Source organism: Lethenteron reissneri, chromosome 65 (assembly GCF_015708825.2).
Source record: "Lethenteron reissneri isolate LAM-NWPU_2019-01 chromosome 65, ASM1570882v1, whole genome shotgun sequence".
Lineage (NCBI taxonomy): Eukaryota > Metazoa > Chordata > Hyperoartia > Petromyzontiformes > Petromyzontidae > Lethenteron > Lethenteron reissneri.
Genome location: NC_083843.1, coordinates 7,928,321 through 7,944,408, shown reverse-complemented (window position 1 = coordinate 7,944,408; position 16,088 = coordinate 7,928,321). Strand labels below are relative to the sequence as shown.

The 16,088-nt window shown below is 47.3% G+C and overlaps 1 protein-coding gene across 1 annotated transcript; it reads right to left on the bottom strand.

Annotated features, from left to right (window-relative positions):
• Positions 1 to 4,757: 4,757 nt before the first annotated feature.
• On the bottom strand, positions 4,758 to 15,881 carry LOC133359562 (E3 ubiquitin-protein ligase TRIM39-like). The gene is made up of 6 exons (XM_061578005.1): positions 15,293 to 15,881; positions 14,931 to 15,026; positions 12,648 to 12,881; positions 11,575 to 11,597; positions 8,007 to 8,110; positions 4,758 to 5,753 (listed from the first exon to the last, which is right to left on the bottom strand). The coding sequence occupies exons 1-6, from the start codon at positions 15,860 to 15,862 to the stop codon at positions 5,206 to 5,208; spliced, it is 1,575 nt and encodes a 524-aa protein (XP_061433989.1). The 5' UTR covers positions 15,863 to 15,881; the 3' UTR covers positions 4,758 to 5,205.
• Positions 15,882 to 16,088: the final 207 nt, after the last annotated feature.

The following is a 16,088-nucleotide window of genomic DNA, read 5'->3' as shown; positions in this document are numbered from 1 at the left end:
TGAGCGCCCGTTTGTCATTCCTGCTCTACCACTTGCTCTTTGATGTTGGACTTGAGCCAAGCGGATGGAACATCAACATGGACACGCTATAAGACACCACATTCTTGGGTAATGCGCGTCGGCCGTTCTTGCGTGTCGGTTGCCGTTGTTGTGCATTGTTCCATTCTTATTCTTGTTGTTGTTGCGCGGAGGACAGGCCGGTGTTCTGTTCCGGATCCTGATCCCTCCCCTTTCGTTACTTGTGTTGTTGTTGTTATAATCTCCGTTGTGTCTGGAGGACTCCTGATTGTGATGCCTTCGCTCGCATTATTTTGTCCTGTTTCAGCCGAGGACGGCTGGATTTTTCTTTACGGGGAGGGTGGTGTAATACGAGCGTAAATGGGCAGGTCGGATGTGACGATCCGAGAGGGTGGAGTCAGGGTCACGTGGGAGAGGGAGGAGTCAGGGTCACGTGGGCGAGGGGTTATAGGAAGGAGACCGGAAGACATCAGGGGAGTCGAGGGAGTGAAGAGGGAGACCACGTTGGGTGCCTGCCGTGCCTCAGCTTGGTGGCTGAGGGGCTCATCGGACGGCGCCAGCCAGCGGGGTGAGGAGAGAGCAGAGTGCGCGGGGCACACATGGCATGCAGGGGTTGCACGGAGCAGCCGAGTAGCTGCAGAGCTAGCAGAGGCTAGCACAGGGCGTGCGAGGTTGCACAGGCAGCAGAGTAGCTGCATAGCGGAGCAGCAGTGGGGCTGCATAGGGAGCAGCAGGGTAGCTGCAGAGTGCGCGGGGCGCAAGGAGAGACGACGCTGGGCCGAGGAGGAGGCCAGCGGGGTGAGCGGAAGATGAACACAAATAAAGGACCGACGGAGATCAACATCGTGTGACGGAGTCCTTTATTACAGTTCTATTCACGAAGGGAAATGTCAAAATCTGCCGATTGATGTTCTGATGCGGTTGATGGTTCCTTGAGTGTCTTTGAGGAGGAATGTCAAAGCCAGAAGGTGTGATGTGTGAGTCCTGAGGGGTTTATTCTGGATGTCCTCGTTTTACACTTTGCCAGCGTTTGGCAAGATCTGGGTGATATTCTAGGATGGTAACTGCACGATCCCAGAAAGGGCATCAAGATTCGAGTCGGTGGCGAGTAACATTGTTGAGGTCTTAGTTGATGCGGTACATGGTTGTCGTTGACAAGGAAACGTGTAAACTCCCTGCTGCGATCAGCCTCGTACCATGAGGTTCCGTTGACACCAAACCCAAGGGCGCTCTGAGACTGGCGAGTGGCACACTTCACTCTGCACCACCACCCGTGGCCGCAGCCCTCTCCACGATCCCGCGAGCGAACATCAGCCGAGACGCTGCCCAACTCCAAGAAGAAACGAGGATCACAGCCGACCCGGATGATGATGCTAATGATAGAGCTACTGCTGCTGATGATGTTGCTCCTGCTGATGTTACTAATTCTGCTGATACTGCTGATGATCAAGTTAAGTTTTTCAACGAGGTGAAAACTCAGGAGTCAGGGATGAGTCTCAATTGCAAGAGTGACCTGGGTCGCCAAAATAAAGGAAGCAAAACAAAACACACGACAGCAATGAATCAAATAGAAATCAGACAGACCAGACCACAATGTGATTAGCGTTCACGCAATGACACAATTGGTTCGATATAATCAACGCGTCAAAAAATTATCTATGCATTTCTAAACACCTGAGAATCAAGGTTGGGTTCACACCGGATTGTTGTCTCACATTAAGGAGTAGTCATAATAATAAACCAACTTGTAAGGCGCCACTGTGCGCCAGATTCACTCTCGATGAGAGAGGGCGACTCAGAGACGAGAGGAGCAACCACAGACAAGAAGGAAGATAGCAGCAGCCATGCAGTGAGCCGGCGCTATCAACAATTACCCTAGCTCTGCAATCCTCTGTATATTATGGTGTTATCAGCCAATTAACCAGTTACTGCAAGGGAATGGCGCGTATCTCCCGAAGTTTCACGTGAAGCGTGTTTCCAGTACTTGCTTGCAGTGAGCTCTTGGCTACCCCACTGTGCTAACCACCACTCCACCCCACAATATCCACGCATGGCCCTCTATACACTACACATGCATTCACATATCCATAAAATCCAAACCAATTCCAGAAATAAAACCCAATATTGCCAGAAAAGTAACATCACACACTGGCGAAAATTAAAACCGGTCCTGGGCCTCTCTTAGCTCCACTCAGCCTTAAACGAGTACCTGGTGCAATGTGGAAAACACCGGAGTTGTGATTCTGCCACGTGCAGAGCGACTCCACTTTCGCCAGCTCCCATGGGCCAATGACTGCAAGTCCCTTGAGGGTGGCTACAGGCGCCCTGCTGTGGTGGCTGGACCCGAGCGAGGGCTCCTCCCCTTGCCTCTGGGCGCCTTTCTCTCTCGTTATATCGGCCCTCGAGCCTCTGAGATCGACCTCGTGCTACTTCGGCCAATCAAGAATCCCAGCCCGTGGCTATGGGGCACCGCGTGGTTGTCGACTCCAAAAGGGGAAGTCTGCAGACGCTGAATTAAATTTTGGTTTGACAAAGGCTGTTCCCGATTTCTGTCAGCAGACAATATTGGACTATTTTATTTTAGCTGCCTTTGCTTGATAAGTCGCACTTTAATAATGTACGTATTTTCTATTCATATTTAGTAGATTTCCTATACTTTGCACTCCTATAGGTTTTTGTATTGTGTTCCTCGTAACTCTATGACCCGCCCCTACTGGACATTGTGAAAAAGAGTTTCAGAGCTCATCTGATTCGTCCAATTTAAAATAAGATCCTGATTCCGATTCAACCTCGTGCTCCATCACCCAATCAGAGTCTGAGTTGATGGCTGTAGGGCAGCACGTGGTTAACCACTCCAATAGAGATCAAGGAGCCGATAATTGCTGTGGAAATCTTTAGATGCTGAATTGAATTATGTCTTCAAAGACAAAGACGGTTCCTGATTTCTGTCAGCAGAGAGAGACCTGGCACGATGAATGGAAGCCCCACAACCATTATGCACGAGTGCTTGGTCACTGATCACCCCATTGTTGATGCTAAACAACCAACATCATCATTATAAATATAAGTAACAAGATAAAACAATCAGAAATGTCTCCTTAACAAATCTGTACCATGAGATAAAATTGTAAAATGTGTTTTTGCACATCCCATTAGCCACAAGGAATTCTGAGAGTGCATTCCAATGCCCCAGTAGTAGGTAAAGCCCATTTCGGTCATGATTGTCAATATTTAAAATGTAATAAACTTTACACTCTTTGTATTTCACCAGGTAAAGCCCACTTGAGATATATAACTTTTTTTTCAGAAGCGACCTGGCCACAAATGATGGTTCAACGAAGTGGCTTATGACGTGGAAATGTATTGCAGGCAATTAATATACGTACATTACATAGTAGACGTTTCGGTGTTTGAGAGGTTCAGTATTTTAATTAAGTAGAGTACATAGCAGTCATGGTATTGTGTTTCTCCATATAATAGGCAGGTGTTGTTTTGTTAGGGGTCAAACAGGAAATGAACATGTAGGCTTGCAGTAGGTTTCTTGCACAGTAAATCACCTCGCAGGCGCTGTCCCCATGGCCTACGTCTATGCCCCACCAGCAGTGCTACGAGAGTAGGGGCTATAGGCGATGTGTTTGATGGTCAGTCCCAGCACCACCAGGAGTGCGGCTCCTTGCTTTCAGAACTCGCAGCTCCTGGACCCCCACCTCTGAGCAGAAGCCTCTCAGGTTCAAGTTCATTTATTAGGTATAGCCCTGTAAGACATTCGGCTCCTGAATCGGGTGCAACCGCAACAACCAAAAAACAAAAACATGAACATGAAAACATCTTATAGTGACTATGTGCAAACGGAAAATCCAAGAAAAGACAGCAAAATATTGCAGAAAAAGCACCGTACACCAACACTGGAGCCACCCTGTGTCCACCCTCTTTAGGCACAGCTCCCATCAGCCCCTCTCCCCTCAGTAGAGCTCCCCCCTCCACCTCAGCCAGTAGCTCGGCCAACCTTGCAGTGCTCACTAACATAACTTGCCCCAACAGTCTGTTGAAGGCTATATGGCGGGTATTTGTATTATGTCTGTGTAGTGGGTACAAAACTCGAGGAGACTTCTCTATTCTGCAGGCAGCACGTTTATTTAACATTCACGTAACACAGAGGGATATGGCCCCTTCCACCCCATACACTAAGGAGGCATTTCTTCCGGACTATTCTACCCTCACACTGGTTATGCGCTAACCCTATTCTGGTTAAGCTCTAACCCTACACTGATAATTGTTTTTTTACCCTTCTATCTGGTAACAAAACTGACACCTTTTTACAAGGAGTCATGTTTGCATAGACCACAATACCTGCAGTCATAATGCAAACAAAAAACATAACTTTGATAATGTATGCACTGTCCTTGAAGTTGATTGGTCCACACCCGAGATAGCTTTCCTTAGAGCCTAGTCTCACATGGGTTGGACCAGATGACGCCAAACCCATGTGAGACTAGGCTCTAAGGAAAGCTATCTCGGGTGTGGACCAATCAACTTCAAGGACAGTGCACATTATCAGAGTTATGTTTTTTGTTTGCATTATGACTGCAGGTATTGTGGTCTATGCAAACATGACTCCTCGTAAAAAGGTGTCAGTTTTGTTGCCAGATAGAAGGGTAAAAAACCAATTATCATATTTTTACTGGCAAATGAGGTTCCCATAGTGTAAACCCTACACTGGTTAAGCTTTTGTCCCGACCCTAGCCAGTGGTTTGGGTTCTGCCATTTGAGCTCTTCGCTTGGGGTCTTCCAGGTGGCAGCTCCAGGTCTCTGAGGTGGCTCTTCGGTCTTCAGGTAAACGACGACTGCCGGTCCAGTTTAGGGGACTGGCTTTTACACCGGTTTCTGGCTCACTCCACCCCTAGCCTCTCCTCCCTTCTGGAACCGTCTGAAGGGGCCTGAAGCGTGACGTTATCCTGCATCCCCCCTCTTGGGGGTCTGGGGTCTGTACCCCTGGTCTCGAGCTACACTGGGGTTTACCTTGGCCTAACGGACTGACTCATTTTCATCGGCTTCCCTTCTGCCCCCTGTTGGCTCAAGGTTGTTACTACAGCGGCAGTTACACTCAACGTTCAACGATGCCGCTACACTTGTGTGCATGAGTATGTGCGTTGTGCCTGTTCTCTGCGCTACCAACACTCCGTGCTCTCAGGATGCACGACTCAGATCCAGAATCCTTACTGAGTCATCGGCATCACCCCATACACCCAGTGCAGGGTGGAGAGACTGACTAAATGAGTGATGAACGGAGTGCAACAGCTGCATGGAGTCGGCACAGTAAAACGACAGCAGCCCCGCCTCCCAGTGCAGGTGACACCCGACTCTCCGGGGAGGCTCCCTCATTGGCAGTGAGGTGCCGACACCACCATGAACCATGCAGCAGATGTTCTCATTTTTATATAAAACCCAGGAGGAGTCATTCTGTCCCAGCTCGCACTCATCACCATACCCTTTCCGTGCGATCGTCCCGTACGCGACTCCAACCCGACATTCTCCCACGGCCCCCACATCCACCTCCCAGTAGTGCTGGCCCGACGAGAAGCTCTCAGAGCACAGGACTTGGTAATAGCGATCAAATTGTTGTGGGTGATCGGAGCGACCCTGGGCGACACCGATCCACGTCACCGTCCTGAGATCCGAGGAGGTCTGAAGTTCGTCATGGGCTGAGTTTGGGTCCAGAGTCGGCGAGCATCCATCTGTTGTAACGATAATAACAGTATATGTGTAATAGCACAACTATAACAATAACACTCATGCATTAACATACACGTATATTATAATACATACATTCATAATATAATACAGGCATACCACGTTTACCACTACCTCGTACAGCGCTGATTCGTTATAGGGCTGTTCCCGAGCAAATCGTTATTTAAATAGTTATTTGTGTACAGTATATCTAAACACATTACACAAGGATGAAAGCCCTACTTTGAAGCAGTGTACGCCCATTTAGGCTCTCTGCCCACAGCCAATGAACGAGGGCTATCATCATGCTTGAGTTGGCGCGGCGTTCACTCTCCACCAATGAGCACTTTCCTCTAAAAACGGGGGCGTCAAGTCACAGATTGAACTGCACCACTCACGGGGAGAGGGGGGTGCCTGGTCATAGATTTGACTGAAGCACCAGGCGCAAGTTGTAGCTCCCACCTTGTCTCCCATTGCTGCCAAGTTCACTATATCCGGCCACAATATGTACTGGTGAATACACTGTTTATCTTACTTACATTTTCGTACCATAGGTATTGATAAATAATGTTTATCATTTGTATTATTGTTCCAATAACCTAATGAACCCCTGATGTGTTGGTCGTACATGATAAATTATGATGTCAAGAACGCATCTCCATAGTGCCTATGCTATAATGACCCCGTATAGCGCTGATTCACATAGTGCTCCCGTTTCCAGGCACGCACCCCCAACGCTAAATGGGGTATGCCTGTACATAACTACCAATGTAGTACCATGTACAACACTTTGTCAATCCACTGCTTGATGAGGTCTCTATGCCATGAGCAGGTTTTAACTTGAGTGGGTGGGTTCATAGTGCAGCGCAATAACTGCTAGACTACCGCTACTCACATACACACTCCCACTTATCCATACACGCACAAAGACACAATTACAACAACCGTTGTTCGCCAGTAAGTGGCGGTGACGTCACCACGGCACTTGTGCCATGCTAGGGGGACTTTGAGGCCACGTGAAGTGTTGAAGAGCCATGGGTTGACTTGCTGAGATAACTGGGAGGTGCACCAACTATGCTCCCCATTGGGCCAATTTTCTGCGTTTTAGCTACCTGGCGCTCCACTCGTTGTTGTGAGCATCACTCCTCTGCCCTCCATTGTTGTGCCCGTTTCGGCTCATCTACCCAGCTGTAGAAAAGCTATTTGGGCATGCTTTGACTGGGCATGTAGGCGATATGACCCAGCCAGTGCAGCCTTGCTTGCCGGAAGAGCTCACTGATGGGACTGTGTCCAGATCTTCAACGATCTGTAAACTCACACAATCTAGTCTGGTTAAACCCAGCATGGATCGTAGGCAGGCCAGCCTGAATGTTCAAACCGGCACAGATATTGATTTAAAGGGCTCCACGTTTCACAAACATAGAGAAGGGAGGGCATAACTGTGACTGAGAAGACCCAAAGCTTCATGTGGAGCGACAGACCAGGTGGCTTACACACAGCAATACACAGCTTATGAAAAGATAATACCGCTTTGGAGTGAGACCAGCGCTGCCAAAATAGGCACACTGCCCAAGTTTGTAAACTTCTCCACTCTCGCAATTGCAAAGACCCATACATGTACAAGTGTAGAGGTGTTACGAGAGGGCTAACAAACACACCAGGGGTGGTTATGCCCGCACGCTGAAGGATGCTTATATCCACGTCCGCATCGTTTAGCCTGGGGGGCTGAAACGGCGCTGTGATCTCCCACGGCCCCATTCCTCGAGGGGGGAGTTGCTATATAACGTGGTGAGCCGGTGGGCTCGGGGTTCAGTGTTTAGCTTAAACCAGTGAAGAAGGAAGACCGGCTAGATAGGCGCTGGGACTATCCTGGATCGCCGTCCTTCTAAGGACCGACCAGGGCAAGCCAGTGGCGTGGACCCAAGAGCCCAGAGCCGATGTTCTTGTAAGAGCCGGTCTGGGGACTCAGGGTGCCGCGATCCTAGCTTGGCCCGAGCTGGATCACCTAGCCTCCACTAGCTCTGTAGTGGAGGACCTGGGAGTAGGCTAGCCGGGATAGAGATCGTGGGATCTCCCTGTTAGACGGGTGAAGGGGTCAATACCCCTTCGAGTGTTATATACCTTGGCCTGTATAGAGTGGAACGGTTAATAAATAAGTGTGCCTCCGACTACGTCGTCCAAGTCTCGTTGAACCTACTACACAAGCACAAATACAGAATAACAGACACGCACACGTGGCAAGAGTCAGTGGAACTCACACATGAACGCCAGCAGTCTGACCACAGCTCCCTGCAGGGCGCTGATCGTTTCAATGTCTTCTTCGCTGGGAAATGAGTGTGCAGCTCCCTTCCAAGTATCTATCCTGTGAGACCAGAACCAGCAGTGACCCACACAGCCAGTGCCTTACACAGCATCACATAGCATTGTCATCACACAGCCAGTGTCTTACACGGCATCATCATCTTAACACAGCAGTATCACATACAGCATCATTACACACAGCATCATCATGCACAGCATCCTCACACACATCATAACACACAGCATCATAACACACAACCAGCATCTCACTCAACATCTTCACACAGCCAGTGTCTTGCATAATACAGGCAGTCCTCAGCTTACGGAAGAGTTAGGTTCTCGAGAATGATCCATAACGCGAATTTTCCGTATGTTGGACAATTAATAATTTTCCCGCGAAATCAAGATAAAATCCATAGCCGGTAATAGTTGTGCCTGCCCTACCAGATTACGAGTTCGATTCCTCTCAGTACTGCATCGTGCTGTCGTCCATTTTGTTTCACTACCTGTATCGCTGTACATACGCCCTGCACTTCCTATGATTCTTTCATTTATACCTACGTGACTAAATCACGACGTTTCGGAGGCAACACAAGCTTTTGTCATCAGGTGGAACAACCCCCTCAAAAAAATAACTTAATTATTGTGGAAAAAAACTTAAAATGAAGAATTATTTAATTTCATCGAATATCTACGCTAACAATATCCATAATTAAACTAATGGAACATACACTCTATCCAATTGGTTATGAATGCCACTAAACAGTTTAATGTTAATTGTTAACAAAAAGCAGTCACTTCCGAATGTTAATTTGCCGTGCATTAGGCTAGACCTAGACTTCTCCGATCGCTGTTGGCTGAGACTAGAAGCAATCGAAGTGTATTTGTGTTAAATAAAGTACATACCCTAAACAACTCATGAAATAAACTTAACATGAAGAAAACTATCAATAGAAACATGGTAAAAATATAGTTCTAAGCCTAGAAAATAAACATTTACGTAATGCTACAAAGGAAAAAAATACCTAACACTACAAAAACTTCCTCTTTACCTTAATCCTAGTGAAGCTCGGGCTTGGTGAAGGCAGTGTTTTGGTGAAGCGAGGCATGAAGCGGGGCTTACGCCTCGCGCCTCGCTATACGCCCACAACCTCAACAACGCTGCACTATATTCTTGGTTCTTTCGGTAAAGTCACGTAGAAGGGAAATAATGAAATAATATTGACATAAAACAATAAAAATTCTCACGACGTGAGATTATTTTATTATTTCCCTTCTACGTGACTTTACCGAAAGAACCAAGAATATGAATCCCTGCAGTCACAAAAGCTTTAAATTATGCTGCACTATTTGCGCTTACGTAACCAACGCAAAAATTCCGCATATTTTGTTTTTTACATGATTTATGGGAGCATTTCCGTAAAGTGGTATTTCCACAAGTCGGGTCTTCCGCAACCCAGGACTTACTGTACAGTAATACCGGGGTTGACGAAGCCTCTGGGAGCTATCCTCCTTTATAGAGGAGTGCAAGGTGGATGCCTCTAGCGTCACCACTAGAGCCGGTGCAAACATTGCAGCTAATATTGTGAGAAGATACTGCTGAGCATGATCATTGTGGTGACTTGCTGGGAAGTGGTGATCTGTGATTGCTGTGTTTTTGCATCTTCAAAAGTGATTGTGGTGAGGTAGCATAATGCTACAGGCTCAAACAAATCAGAGTAAACTCGCAAAAGTATGAAATCCTGTGGGACTCGTCATGCTTTGGTCAATAATGGGAATATCCCCATATCCTAAAGGATACGCAAAGTAGCCTTAATGGCCAGCAGTGACTAAGGTTACCTTATCTAAGAGTGTGTGTGTTTAACACGTAGTAAGCTTTTGCGACCAACATTATTTATAATAGGTTATTTGGGTTAGATCACGTGAATATAAATGTGTTGTTAAACCCGCCACCATCCGAAATTAGTAAGGGTTGTCACGTAAACAAAACATGCCAATTTGTTACTAGTTCAGCACCCCAGTGTGTTCGGGAATGTGCTAGAACATAGGTGCGAGTGTATGTTCGAGTTTGTATGTTGTACGTTTTGAGTAACTTGATGTTCACAAGTTGCACGACCGTGTGGAAACTTGTTAAGGTGGCTTATCCAAAATTAAAGACAGACCACAACCCTATTGATGAGTCGCCTTCAGATGAAGGGTTTCCTCGCCGCTCACCCGACTTTACCCACACTCAACGCACGAGTGACCTGGCTAACCAAAAACACTATAGTGAACGCTGACAGCAGTTTGTATCGGATGAAAGTCACACCAGAGTCACGTTCTCCTATAATGTGGCGGTAGTCGTTGCGTTCCTGAAGAACACCGTGTTATGGAAAACCTGCGTTATACTAAATTATATATAATATAGATGTAAAGCACAGTCCGCGATAACACATGAGATGCGTACACAGGCCTGGACAAAGGCTGAGGTGCACGGGTATCATCTAGAAGCATCCCAGTGCCTTGCGTGATGCTACGCTGAGGCAGCCGTACAACCACTTATTCCTACTCGCTTGACCGAGTTCTGTTCACTGGATTGTGGTATATCCAATTCGCGTTATCAAAAATTAGTACCCGAATACATTCATCGCGTTATATCCAATTCGAGCTGTGAAAACTACGCATTATAGGAGAACGGACTGTATTTGCAAAAATAATAAATGTATATCTTCAGAAATTATGCAAAGCGATCCAAAAGAGTAAGGCATTTAACTTTTCACCCCTACCCTGTGAGCACGACCGAGTGGAGTTTGTTTGCTCTACATTAGCAGCAGCCAATCAGCGAAGCGCTTTGTGAGTCTCCCTCTCCTGGCCTCCATTGCTCAAGCTCCTCTTGTTGGTAAAAAAAATCAATGTATCATGGGGCTTTTTTTGCAGTGAAAAATTATTTTGCTACCCCCTTGAAGTCATCTAAACAATATACCGAGTGAGTGCTTGAAGGCTTACTGGGAAAAAGCGTGCAGTGTGAATCAATTTCTTTGGAAACAAAACATGCAGATCACGAGACGAGTAGAAGTGGGAGAGATGAACAGTGAAGTTGCGTGTTCATTCGGGGTTAGCAGAGTTAATCTTATAAGAACACTTTAAACCAAGCGGACAAAGTGAAGGCTACTGTGGAGCCATTTTGTCCTTTAATATCCCCCACCTCTCCCGCCTTCTCTGAAGTTCTGGAACGCATCTCCCTAACCCTCCCCTGTTCGTATCTAACTCTGGTAACGAAATAAAATAATATAATAAAATTATTACTTCCCTTCTACGTGACTTTACCGAAAGAACCAAGGAGATGAATCCCTGCAGTCACGAAAGCTTTAAATCGAAATCTGGTAACGAAGTTTCCGAGAACGAAGTGATGTCACGCAATGCATCGATTTCGTAAACCGAGGTATGACTATCATGATACAGCATCCTCACCATCACGCGGCCCACGTCCCACACATGGCGTCACCTCGTGTGTTCATCTGTGTGAGTTCATGATGAGTCCCTTACCTGTTTGTCTCCTTCAGGTGAACCTGCAGGAGTCAGACACAGGAGGCGCGAGTCAGTCACGTTAACGACGCGGTGACTGGTAGACGCGATGAGCTGGACTGCGCTCAGCCATTCGCGTATCCCAGTGTTGTTGGTTGTAAACAAGACAAAGCCGTGGACTCGTTTGGACTCCATGGTCCTCATCAGCAAGGTGTGGCCTCGTAACCCGTTGCCACTCAGTACCCGATGTCACGGCAAGAGGCGTCCATGGCACTCAACATCGAGTTACAATGAAATTAACCAACATGCAAAAATATACAAATATTTCCACTGCAAAGGTGATTTAATTCCAGAGCGCCGCGCTACTAGTGTCGATAGTTTATCAGGGTGAACATTTGTTGAAACAGGCAATCTTTGGATTGGTTTCAACTTTCTAAGACTCATCAGCAGTCAATTCTGAAATACTAATATCCCTGTCTTTCCTGATGTTAAAAGCCCTTCCGTTTTCAGAATTACCATTGGTTCGTCTACATTTGGTTACATGAATCATTTAAATGTATCTTCTTGGTTCTATCGGTAAAGTCACATAGAAGGGAAATAGAAAATAATAAAACTAAAACATAATAAAATCATTCTCACGATGTTTCGGCCACAACGCAAGCATCCGTCCTCAGGTGTTGTGGCCGAAACGTCGTGATAATTATTTTATTATGTTTTATTTTTATTATTTTATTACTTACCTGTCTACGTGACTTTACCGAAAGAACCAAAAAGATGAATCCCAGCAGTCACAAAAGCTTTAAATCGACATTTAAATGTAGTGTCAAGTAGCCTAAATCTGTACATTGCAAGACCACGTGGTTACATTTTTTGCATACATTTCCAACCACAAATTACCAACCAGTAACTCGTGGGATTTTTGAGTTCGTCGTTTATTTTTTTCTTCGTAAATTCAGCAGTAATTTTTTTTATTATATTTTATTTATAATGTAAGTTGCAATATTCTGAACTTTGTGTTGCATCGCATGTGCCACGTTTGCAAATGTAATGAACACGCAAACTGGGGCACTTGCCTGGCTCCTTGAGCGCTTTACCTGCAGGAACGTGAGCGAGTCCCTCTCCTCCTGCAGAGCGCGCAGGCGCGTGGCTGCTGCCTGGAGCTCGCTGATCTCGCGCTCGTAATGAGCGATGTTCTTCTCGATCCAGGACAGCAGCGCACGCCCCTTCACGTCCACGCGATCCAGAGCAACCCTCTCATCCTCATCCAGCGTCGCCCTCATGCAGGTGAACTCGTCTGAGATGCGAGCCTTGGTCTGGACTATGGAATCCTGCAAGGAGGGGTGTGATGGATGCTGTGAATTCATATTCATGCCCTATCACCAGGTAGCGGTGTTTTAGTGGTCATCAAATTGTGTGGGGAGTCATATATGAATGCATGCTGGGTTGTCTTCACCAACCCACATGGACCGAAATGGTAAAGTATGGTTAAACAATCTGCTCAACGAACAGTTGTGGCAAGACCTCGATGTTATACTGAAGTGGAAGTGGGCAGCATTGACGTGGCCCACTCTGTTCAGCGAGAAATCACTATGAAAGCGCCCTAACATGAATCATCAAACTCCCAGTTTTCAGTGCGACAATAAAAACCATACCAAAGGTCATGTTCAGGGCCAAACAATGTGCCAGATAAGCCCTGGGACAAGGATCCTCCAACTGAACATTGAGGGACTCACCCAGGCGCCCCCCAACAACCTAGTCAATTATTAGCAGCGCATGGTGTAGCGGTGCTCATGATACATCGCCAAGCAATGCTGTACTGGGTTCCACGCCACGCAGAGTATTGGCAGCCTAGATTACTATGCTTGAGTTAGGCCTCGATCATGCGCGTCCAGGTCAGCCTCGGCCTGACCCTGGGCCACCTCCAATCCCGAGGAAGGTCATCAATGTGTAATAAAGGACTTCGTCACACACTGCTGGTCTCCGTTGGTCTATATTTAGCTTCTTGCTCGCACCCCGCTGGTCCTGACAGCGGACCAGCGTCTCCTCACGCGCGCCCCGCACGCGCTCCCTCGTCAGTCCTTCCGCTCCCCAACTCCGCGCCGAAGCTCCTCCAGCCACGTGGCTGATGTCGCGGATCCCCTCTGGCAACACCCAACGTGGTCCAGCTTCTTCACTCCAACAACTGACCCGGAGCCCTTCCGGGCTCCCACCTGTATCCCCTTTACCACGTGATCCTGTCTCCTCCCCTTCCGGACCGTCAGATCCGGCCTTCCCATAGCGCCCTGCTGGCTCCACCCCCGTTCACCTCGCTTCCGATTGGACCCGAGGTGAACGGCGGGCCCTCCCATATACCCCCATGCTGGACTCCGCCCCCCAATACCCCGGGCCGTATGATTGGGCCAGAGCCCAGCAGCGAACCCCATTTACGCTCGCATTACAAATGGTTGCACGGAGAGCTCCGGTGCGATCAGCCAACGTATCGACCCATGCAATGTATCCACAGAGCAAGATCCTCCTGGCTCTGACTGCTTCAGACAGCGACTGTCGTGCTGTTCATCGATGGACTTCGGTATTTGAAATCAGCTCGCAGAGTGAATGCGAAGTCTCCATCGCAAGCATCACTGTTAAAAGGCGTCTAGTTTTCTACATGAGGATATGCCCTCGTGTGTCATATATTTGGCTACAATGGAAAACCATGCAATTGATAACACCAGCTCAGAGCCATTGCCTTGCATAAATCTCAAAAGCAGATGAAATTACAGAATTATCCTTACCAAAAAAATAAATATGACATTAAAACTCAATCAACAATATTTAGTAATGAATGGTAACTACAGTGCAATTAAAACAGGTTTTAAGAAAACGCGTTGCTTATTGATTGCAGTATACTATGGGAACCTCATTTGCCAGCAAAAATATGATAATTGGTTCTTTACCCTTCTATCTGGCAATTGCAGTATAGTTGTGTGTTTCATGAAAAGAAAAATATTTTTCTGTATTCCTGGAATGTCTCTTCAAGTCACATCTTGCATGGTTTTTCTGAGAATGCAATAGCTACGATTTCCCATCATATTGTACCGAAATCCTTAACTGATTTTCTGGATTGTTAGTTTTAAAATATAGTCGTTGCTCTATGCACTTTTGTTTTCTTAACCACAGAAAATCAGTTAAGTTATTTTATTCAATGTTTGCTGTGGTGCTAGATAACAAACCTCTGTTATAAAAGTAGCATTTTCTTATTTACATCTCAAGCACCCACAGCCATTATAATGTAATGATTCTGCACAGTAATTACACACTGACTCATGACTCGGAGTTCACTTGAATCTACGGAGTTGTGCTCATAGGGAGAGAGTCACAGAGTCCACGCGTGGTACCTGCACGTCCTTGCGAGCGGCCTCCATCCGTTCAACGGACGCCTCCGCCTCCCTCCTCTTCTCTTCCACCGCTCGCATCTCCTCTCCGACTCCACTCTGTAAGAGACGAAGTCACCAGATGAGACTCCACTCCCTGGGCGGCTCCCTCTCAGCCCCACTCCACACGGAGCCCTCCACAGTGATGGCTCTATAATTGCCCACCAAAAAAAGAGGCTAAGGGAGTTTGCCTGAAATAAAAAACCGAAGGTGGAGAGAGAATAATCCCATCCATGATGGTTTTGATTCAATGAGATGTTGTTGTTGCACTTTATCAGCTCAGGTTACGATATCGTTCGGTCCTGATCAGCTCTCATTCAACCCACCTTTCGTGTTTCGTGCTCATCTTCCAGCGTGTCGACATCATGCCCTCTATGTTCTCCGGTGATGGTGCAGGCCATGCACACGAGGCTCACGTCCTGCTTGCAGTAGAACATGAGCTCCTGTTTATGTTTCATGCATCTTCTTTGCTCCAGGTTCGCAATCGGAGCCACCAGGACGTGGTCCTTCAACTTCACCCTCTCCAGGTGAGGCGCGAGGTGCTCCGTGCAGAAGGACATCTCACACTTGAGGCAGGTCTTCACTGCAGGCGTCTTGCCTTCTGGGCAGTGGTCACAGAAAACAACACCAGCAGCAGCAGCAGCCATGGTCTCAGTCACTCGCAGCTGCTCTATGAGGTTGGCGATCGTCACGTTCCTGGTCAGCTGGGGTCGTCGAGGGAAGGTCTTGCGGCACTGCGGGCAGCAGTAGGAGTCTGTCTCCTTCCAGGCGTCCTCCAGGCACTGGAGGCAGAACGAGTGGCCGCAGCTGAGTGTGGAGGGGCAGTCAAACGTGTCCAGGCAGATGGAGCAGCTCAACTCATGGTCCACGTTCTCAGCTGGAGCTGCGCTCGCCATGACCCGAGGATGCACTCAAAGTACTCGCTCCCTGTGGCTCGGGAAAAATATATTTCAATAAAATACTTTCTGTTTATAATCTCGTGAGATGTTGATAATCATTGGCAGGGGTTTTCAGGAGATCCTGGTTGAGGAGCTCACACAGCAGCGATGAACGAAAATAATAAATGACTTCACCTGCAGTTAAGTTATACATACCTCGAGACGCGCCTTTAGAATGTTCCAC

Bases quoted from the DNA above. Each gene is read 5' to 3' on its own strand.
- LOC133359562 (XM_061578005.1), bottom strand. From the start codon at position 15,862: ATGGCGAGCGCAGCTCCAGCTGAGAACGTGGACCATGAGTTGAGCTGC. The intron at 12,882-14,930 runs GTACCACGCGTG...CCCTCCTTGCAG, and splicing joins CCGCTCGCAAGGACGTGCAG to GATTCCATAGTCCAGACCAA. The intron at 11,598-12,647 runs GTAAAGCGCTCA...TGACTCCTGCAG, and splicing joins ACTCGCTCACGTTCCTGCAG to GTTCACCTGAAGGAGACAAA.